The following is an 8,621-nucleotide window of genomic DNA, read 5'->3' on the forward strand; positions in this document are numbered from 1 at the left end:
CCTTGCACCACGCTCCTTGCACGTGCACCCTGAGCACACACAGCTCACCGCACGCACGGCGGAGCTCGCAGCTGCCTCCCCGCGGCCGCGGGGCCGCTCCGGCGGGCAGATGGATGGCGGCCCCGCTTCAATTCCCCATCGCTTCTCCCRCGGACAAACCCCGTCGCATTTCCATAAATCAAAGCGCCACGCTGTTTAATAAAAATTTATTGACTTACAAGTGATTATTTATCAAAAGGCCATTAATAGCGGCCCGGGGAATGATGTGCTCCTGGGTGGTGCGGGGAGACTAATAGCAAATCGATGCCGGCAGCCGGGCTGAATGCATATGAGAGCCCCCGGCGCCCGCGGGYGCCCGCGCGGCCGCTGCCGGCGCCCCCCCCGGTTATTTATCGCTTCCAAATGAAATGATCGATACTTTTAATCTAGAGCGAAATTTATTAACTTTCCCATCGGAGAGAGATGTATTGGCCGGGGAAGGGGGGAGCGCGGAGGCGAGATGGATGCCGCGTCCTCCTGGAAAGCCCGGGGTCTTTTCCCGCTCCGGATGGGCGAGCGGAGCGAGGGCTGCGATGGGAAAGCGGGATGCGAGGGCAGCGATTCGGCGGCGGCGGCTCCGGATTCGCCGGGATGGGTGTCGGCGGGAGCGGAGCGGGCGGGTTGCGCGGCTCCGTGCGCGCACGCCGGGGCCAAAGGGAATCGATGGGATATGGAAAAATCCCCGGAACGGTGCTGTAACACACGGTGTTCAATTACCCTGCTAGGCCTAATACAGATTTCAGTATTACTTTGTAACTCAAAAACTGAAATAAAATAAAACAGAGCATGAAATAACACTGAAATCTCTATTAGGGATAGCGCAGCAATGGCACAACTCAGCTGCGGGTCGGGCAAGGCTCTGGCCTCGCTCTTGCTATGAAATTAAATGGAAATTGGAATCAAAGACAAGCAGGAGGGAGACTCCCTTGAATCTCGTGCAGAAACGGTCGGATTTAAGGGTGTTTATGGAGGGGAGCGGTCCTAATCCGAGCAGGGAAGCGGTGTCTGCTTGTCCGAGGCAGCAGAAGCCCTAATGGGAACGTCGGAGCTGGCGAGAGCACCAGGATAAGTGGGGGATCCGGATGGTCGCCTCTTCTACCCGTCCTGGGCTCTCGCACGCCAGTGGGAATTGCCTCCCCTGGCTGCAATTCCAGGGGACGGGAAGGCTTCCGAGCAGAGCGATGCCTCTCTGCTTGGGGCTCTCCGGGAAAGAGGCTGTTACGGAGCTGCCGGCGAAGCAACGGGGCAGGTCAAGAGAGGACAGGACGACGGCAGAAGGAAGAGGGAAGATTTTTCCTTGTGGAAGTGACGGTGGAAAGGGCCGTGTCCCGTTCCTGAGGGTTTAAGGTGCCCGTGTGGGAGGCATGGGCTCGGGAAGCTCCCTGGCTTCTCACACGCCAGGGATCAACAYCCGAGCCCTGCAAACACCGCACGGACGCAGACGACACCATAAGTGTTTCATTTAATATTGCCCCCGCAAGAGGCTTCACGTAACAGTAACAAGAAGGCTGGTTTGCCAAGAGCTGCCCAGGGCCCCTGGAGCCCCGGGCAGCAAAAGGGCCTCCGGGGACAAAAGCCGGAGGACCAAGGAGCGAGTCCGAGCGGCTCCGGAGCGGCCAGAGTCCAAGGAGCCGCTCCGGGCGAGGGCTCCGCGCCGGCGCCRGGGCGCTGCAGGCTCACGAGCGGCTCCGGTCTTCGTGGTTGCCTACAATCATTTTGCTGTAGAGTTTCTGCTGTTCCTCCTTGAACGTGTCTTTSACCTTCTCCCTCTTCAGGCCTCCGTCCCTAGGGAAAGAGTTYTGTGGTCACAAGAGCGAAACCTCTGCCAGGCGCCGCTTGTGTTCTCGGTGTCTGGAAGGGGGTGTTTCAAGCTCAGCACCGGGTCAGGCAGGGCACCCCACTGCAAGCTGGGGCACAGAATGACGCCCTGGTGCCCATCACACCCAAGAGAAGTCAAAACCTTGGTCCTAACTCTAGAATTGCTTTGGAGCTTGGAGGACAGCTCTGTCCCCACGTGCCCATGAGGTTGGTCCGCCGCGGGCTCTCACGGAGCAGAGCGGAGCGGGGAGAGAAGGGACTCACCAGAGCAGATCCACGAGGCCTCCCTGCCTGGCGATGGCCGACTTGACGCGGTTGGCAAACTGCACGGCGTCCTCCTCGGGCTGCGCRGGAAGCAGAGCCGGAGCAAGGGGAGGAAGAGGCGGCAGCTCCCAGGGGACATTCCCGCCTACTCACCTGCCTGGTCATGGGCGGCAAGTACCAGACGCTGCAGACGATGGCCCAGCTGGTCATCATGCGCAGCAGGTAGGTCACCATGCCGTACTTGCTGCTGTTCCAAAAGGCATCTCCGAACTGCGGGTCGTACTGCGGGCACGGGAGAGCTCGGGAAGTTGGTCCAGGGCCAAGCGCAGGGACCTGGATCCCGCTCGCACGCCCGGGGCTGCGGCGCCCTAGGAATATTGGCCTTCTCCTACCTTAATGGCTACGGGATAAACGGTGGCTCCGATTTCGAAGCTTCCCTTCTTGAACATCATCACGGAGGTGTTGTTGATGCAGGTGCCTGCAGGAGGTGAGCACGGTGCCCTCAGCTTCCCTCTCCAAGTGGGTTTAGGAGTCTAAACTAYACGGGCAGCTCCTAAAACAGACTATGCCCCTTCCTCAGGACGAGTCTCAAGGGCCCTGGCTGCATGAGGAGTGATGAAGAGCAGGAGCTGCCTCCACGTGCCCTCTCCTCCAGGTGCTCCACAACTCAACAAGTATCTGAAGGGGGAATGTAGGGAGGAAGGGGCCAAGCTCTTCTCGGTGGTGGCCACGGATAAGACACGGGGTAGTGGGTTTAAGTAGAAACACAGACAGTTCCATCTCCATGTGAGGGAGAACAACGTGGCCRTGAGGGTGCCAGAGCCCTGGCACAGRCTGCCCAGGGAGGCTGTGGAGTCTCCYTCTCCGGAGGTCTTCAAAACCTGCTTGGATGCAGCCTGTGCCACATGCTCTGGGTGTCCCTGCTGGTTGGACTACRTGATCCCTAGAGGTCCCTTCCAACCTCAACCATGCTGGGATTCTGTGACTCTGGGAACTCACCTTCGGGGAAGATGAGAATGGGCAGTTTGCTCTTGTCCTGGACGTGCTCTGTCAGCCTGAAGAGGAGACAGGGCCGCTGGGGAGCAGTGCTCAGGGCGCCCTGCGGTCACCGGGGGCCACGTGGGCGCAGGGGACCCTGCCCAAGGCTCCCGGCAGCCAYGAGGGGAGGTGGTTTCTTCCCCCAAGAGAATGGGGGGCAAGCCCGGCTCGCGGCCCGTCYCCGCGGCCAGCGCCGGCCGCACCTTTTGGCCACGAGGTGACGATCCTTGACCTCGGAGCGCTCAAACCACACGTGGGGACAGGCCTTCACCATGGCTCTCTGGATGACGCCCATGAGGCCTCCGTGTATCTGGCCCACCTGCAGAAGGGGGAGAAGAAACAGCGGGTGCCAAGGGCCGGGGACAGGCGAGGGGCAGGCCGGGGCGCGGGGCCACCCTCACCATGGCGTAGTAGCCGTCGCTGGCGAGGATGATCACGTCGATGGGGGACGTGTGGTTGGCCACGCAGATGCCGCCGTTCCGGGGCCTGTTTTCCCTAGAAGGGCAAACACGGGGAGGAAGGAGGGCAGAGGAGGAGGCAGGACCCGGCGGGACGGGTCGGGTGGTGCCTCCTCCAGCACCCCGGGCACAGCAGCAGCGCCGCTGCCCGCCTTACCGGTCGTGGTAGGTGATGATGGCAGTGAGGGCTCGCACGCAGATGCGGTAGCACATGAGGTGCACGTGTTTGCTGAGGAACTCCTTGCACCTGCAGGACAGAKCGCACGGTGCCCGTCCTGCGCCCACGCGAACGCGCCCGGGCCGGGCTTTGCTGCCACCTTGTGACTCCTAAGAGACCCAAACTCRGCCCGCAGCGACCAACTCACCTTCCATTTGGCAAATAGCCCACCACTGTGGTACCGGTCACCAACAAGCTGATGCCAGTGAAGGCCAGGGCTATCCTGCAGAGAGCGCCAAGTCACACGCCAGGCCACGGTGTCCAGCAGCCTGGCGGTGCTGGGCAGCGCTGGGCACCCTGGGGTGCAGCTCTCCCCCAGCACCCACCTGAGGGGCAGYAGGAAGCAGTAGCGGATGAGCATGCCCAGCCCCCAGAGCACCGTGAGGCGCAGGCTGATGTACTGGAAGTTGTAGTTGGTCCTGCTGAGGAGGTTCCAGGACTCGAGCTCCTCCGCCGAGAACCTCTTGGTCACCTCATCGTCCATGATGGTCTCGATGCCTTTGCGGCAGAAGTAGAAGATGTCGGAGAGCTCGAACTCGGGCGCGTCCAGGGCTCTGCCGCTGCCGCTCCGGCGCAGCTCCTTGATCTCCTCTTCCAGCGACGTGGGCTCCTTGGCAATGATACCTGCGGGAGAGCTCCCACCTCGGTGACCTGTCCGCAGGTYGCCCGGGTCCTTGTCCCCACAGGGCCCTCTCCCTTTCTCCACGTCTATCCATGTATGTCTCATCCCTAGACTGACAGAAACAGCCCTCCCAGCAAGCCAGCGAGGAGCTCCCTGGTGGTTCCCTTCTCCTTCCCCACGATACGGAGCTCTCCACAYGACACCCTGTCTATGGACACGCAAAGGGGCTTCCTGAGATGCACAAGCCGCTCACGGAGCCTGCCACGGGGACAACGCAGGTGCCCAAGGGGCAGGTACCCAAGGTGCCCAAGGAGCAGGAGCCCAAGGTGCCCAAGGGATAGGTCCCAGGGAGCAGGCACCCAAGGGGCAGGCGCCCAAGGAGCAGGTGCCCAAGGTGCCCAAGGAGCTGGTGGCCAAGATGCCCAAGGAGCAGGCGCTCAAGGAGCTGTTGGCCAAGGTGCCCAAGGAGCTGGTGGCCAAGGAGCTGGTGCCCAAGGTGCCCAAGGAGCTGGTGGCCAAGGAGCTGGTGCCCAAGGTGCCCAAGGAGCTGGTGGCCAAGATGCCCAAGGAGCAGGTGCCCAAGGAGCAGGCGCCCAAAGAGCTGTTGGCCAAGGTGCCCAAGGAGCAGGTGACCAAGGAGCAGATGCCCAAGGTGCCCAAGGAGCTGGTGGCCAAGGAGCAGATGCCCAAGAGCAGGTGCCCAAGATGCCCAAGGAGCAGGTGCCCAAGGAGCAGGTGCCCAAGGAGCAGATGCCCAAGGAGCAGATGACCAAGGGGCACGTGCCCAAGGCGCAGGGACCCCAGCGCGAGCAGAGCTGGCGCGCCCGAATCTCACCATTCGCATAGGGCTTGTAGAGCGGGTGGTTCTTCTCCTTGGCGCCGCGCTCTATCCTCAGCGTCGCCCACTGCGAGGGACAAGAGGGGCTCAGCAGGGCGCCCCGGGGCCTCCCGCAGCCTCCGCTCCGCCGCCGGCCTCCAGCAGGAGGCGGGCGGAGAACCGAATCCCACGGGAGCAGGGCTGGGCGGGCAGGGGTTTCCCAGCAGGCGTTGGCTACAGTCCGCCCAGGCGGGCACCTCGCGGGATCCACGGCTTTTCCAGCTCTCCTCCCTTCCCTGCTCCTATCCCAGGCTGGTTGCGGGCTCAGACTAAAACGGGGTGTCACGAGGAGGATCCTTCCTTCCCCACTGCGGCTCTTGCCCCAAAGGCAGCTCTGATTAAGCTGAACAATTAAAGCTTTGCCTCCAGGCCAGCCACTAATCCGGGCTCATCAAGTGCCTCGTGTGCCCTGCGTCCTGCCATTGACACCTCACGTTTTTGGGAGGAACCAGAACGACCCCAACGCTGGGAGCTCTCCTGGGGAAGACCAGGCCTGTTCCAACAGGATCCGCACCACAAATCCTTCAGGAACGTAGATTTTACACGCAGGAAGGCGGCGCTTCCCTACAAAGCATGGGGTAGCTCCTGCCCATTCCCTTGGGCTGTCTTGGGCGACCGAGAGCCCCGTTTCTCGGGCCCCTGGCTCGGAGCCTATTCTCYGATCCCGGCTCGGAGAATCCCGCTCGCTCTCCCCGGGACGGGGCGAGGGGGCTGCGGGCCCGGGAAGGGCTGCTGGGCTGGGCAGAGGGCTCGGCRGCAGGGAAGGGCTCGGCATGCCGAGATAACGGAGCGCCGTCCATCGGCGCCCTGCAGCCCCGGCCTTCCTCCGTGTCCGACGGCGACGCTCCGCTGCGCGCGGGCGTTAATCCAGCCAAGGYCCTGCCTTCCCGCAACGGAGCTCCTGGAAATCCTCGCGGATTTGCCCACGCAACAACCAGGGCGCAAGAGGCCGGGACAAAGGTCTGGGGCGCCCGCAGAGGGACCCCAGCCACCCAGGTGCCCCACGAAGCCGCCCTCCTCCTCCTCCTCCTCRTCACGGAGCCGCCCAAGGCGCCTCACCTGGAAAACCTTCAGCAGCGTCTTCATGTAAACCTTGCGGATGCCGAAGGAGACGCCGAAAACGGCCGGCACGATGATGAAGACGAGGAGCAGGGTGAAGAGGACCGTGAGGGAAATGCCCAGCAGGTTGACGACGAGGCTGTCGAAGGGCAGCAGGAGGAGCATGGCGAGGGGCGCGCGCGGGGCCGGGGCGCTGCGGCCGGAGCCGGACGGCAGGGCGCTCAGGCGGCGCCGCGGCGGCGCAGCGCGAGCCTGCGGCGGGCACCGGCGCTGCGGCCGCTCGCGGAGCCCATGCCAAGGTCCACGTCCTCCTGCGGGGCGTGCGGCGGCGCGGGAGGGCGCGGGAGAGGCGCTCGGCGGAGCGGGGAGCCCGCACAGGGCGCCCAGGAGCTCAAGGAAGCTGGAAAAGCCGCGCGGGCTCCTCCGTGGATGGGGGCAGGCTGCGGGCGGGCGGGCGGCCTCCCGAGGCGCCGCCGGCAGCGTCCRGGTGCGGAGCAGCTCGCGGAGAAGGCGGCGGGAGAAGCCCCTGGCGGCTGCCGGGAACATGCAGAGGCTCCTCACGGGGACAAGGTGGAGTCCATCCCCGCGCCGGCATTGGAGGAGCCGGAGGGAGGTGGCGCTTCCCGCAGCTATTCCTGCTTCCTGCACGAGGCCGCGGGCGCTGGCGCGGAGCCTCTCAGGACGCCCGGACGAGGTTAATTGCGGTGGCCCCGGGCAGCCGGAGCAGCAGCGGAGCCGGCGGCCCTGGAAAGGAGCCCGGGCCGCGTCGTGGCACCCCGGGAGCTCGCCGGCCACCCAGCCCTGGAGAAAGGAACCGCCGTCAGGGAGAGGCGCCCAGCTCCGGGGGACGTCGCCGCACGCGCAGGCGGCGGGAGGCCAGGGACAGCCGCAGCTTCGGGATCTGCTCCTGGATGGAGCTTCGGGAATCTGTCCTCTGCCCGGAGCCTTGGGAATCTGCCCCGGGGATGGAGCTTCGGGAACCTGCCCCACGCCCCGTGTTGCCCCCGCACATCCCTAGCTGGGATGGAGCATCCGGGAGCGCCCCTGCAGGGAAGAGGCTGCCGGTCTCGCTCCTCAGCTGCCAGCGGATGGGGCGACGGGAAGCCTTTCCCAATGCCCCCAGATCTTATCGCTTCCCTCTCATCCCCGAGGAATCTCCGAGCACGGGACCCGGATTCCTGGGGAGGAATCATTTCCTCTGCCACCGCACGCACCTCTCCTGGGCGCGGCTGCTCCCAGCTTTACAAACAGCTCCCGGCAGGAAATTAGCCCAAGGGGACAATTACTGGGGGTGATTAAGGAAGGGAGGCCGTGCCAAGGACTGAGCGGGGCACCTGGGCAGGTGACACGGGTGACAGCGGGGACAAGCGAGGCCGGCCACAAGGGCCACGTCTGGCAAGGGGAGACCCTGTCCCATGTCACCAGGCACCGTGCCAGGGCTCGAGGGACACGTGCGGGCTGCTGTGGGGCTGGCGTGTCCCCTACAGGCTGCTATGGGGCTGGCAGGTACCACGGAGGGGGCTCAAGGCTGGCATGTGCCCTGTGAGCCCATACGAACCCGACACTGCCCTGCAGCCTGTTACGAAGCTGGAACGTGCCCCACGGTCTCATATGAGGCTGGCACGTGTCCCATAGACCCATRCAGGCTGGCACATGCCTCATAGCCCCATATGAGGCCCCATACAAAGCTAGCATATGTCCTACAGCCCCATATGAGGTTGGCACGTGCCCTACAGCCCCATGCGAAGCTGGCACGTGCCCTATAGCCCCATAAGAGACTGGTATGCACCCCACGGCCCCATACAGGCCAGCACGTGCCCTATAGCTCCATACCAGGTTGGCACATGCCTCATAGCCCCATACGGGCCAGCATGTGCCCTATAGCTCCATACAGGCCAGCTCGTGCCCTATAGCCCCATACGGGCCAGCATGTGCCCTATAGCTCCATACAGGCCAGCTCGTGCCCTATAGCCCCATACGGGCCGGCTCGTGCCCTATAGCCCCATACGGGTCGGCACGTGCCCTATAACCCCATACAGGCCAGCTCGTGCCCTATAGCCCCATACGGGTCAGCTCGTGCCCTATAGCCCCATACGGGCCGGCTCATGCACTATAACCCCATAGGGGCCGGCTCGTGCCCTATAGCCCCATACGGGTCGGCTCGTGCCCTATAGCCCCATAGGGGTTGGCTTGTGCCCTATAGCCCCATACGGGTCGGCTCGTGCCCTA

General features: G+C 64.0%; 1 protein-coding gene across 1 annotated transcript; it reads right to left on the reverse strand.

Moving 5' to 3' along the window:
- Positions 1-1,558: 1,558 nt before the first annotated feature.
- Positions 1,559-6,557, reverse strand: GPAT4 (glycerol-3-phosphate acyltransferase 4). The gene is made up of 12 exons (XM_026046982.1): positions 6,393-6,557; positions 5,292-5,361; positions 4,161-4,458; positions 3,983-4,057; positions 3,775-3,864; positions 3,561-3,654; positions 3,363-3,478; positions 3,121-3,176; positions 2,514-2,599; positions 2,275-2,403; positions 2,122-2,201; positions 1,559-1,824 (listed from the first exon to the last, which is right to left on the reverse strand). Exons 1-12 carry the CDS (start codon positions 6,555-6,557, stop codon positions 1,716-1,718), a joined length of 1,368 nt encoding a protein of 455 aa, XP_025902767.1. The 3' UTR covers positions 1,559-1,715.
- Positions 6,558-8,621: the final 2,064 nt, after the last annotated feature.

Source organism: Nothoprocta perdicaria, unplaced genomic scaffold (assembly GCF_003342845.1).
Source record: "Nothoprocta perdicaria isolate Ctin4 unplaced genomic scaffold, notPer1 scaffold_466, whole genome shotgun sequence".
Taxonomy (NCBI): Eukaryota; Metazoa; Chordata; class Aves; order Tinamiformes; family Tinamidae; genus Nothoprocta; species Nothoprocta perdicaria.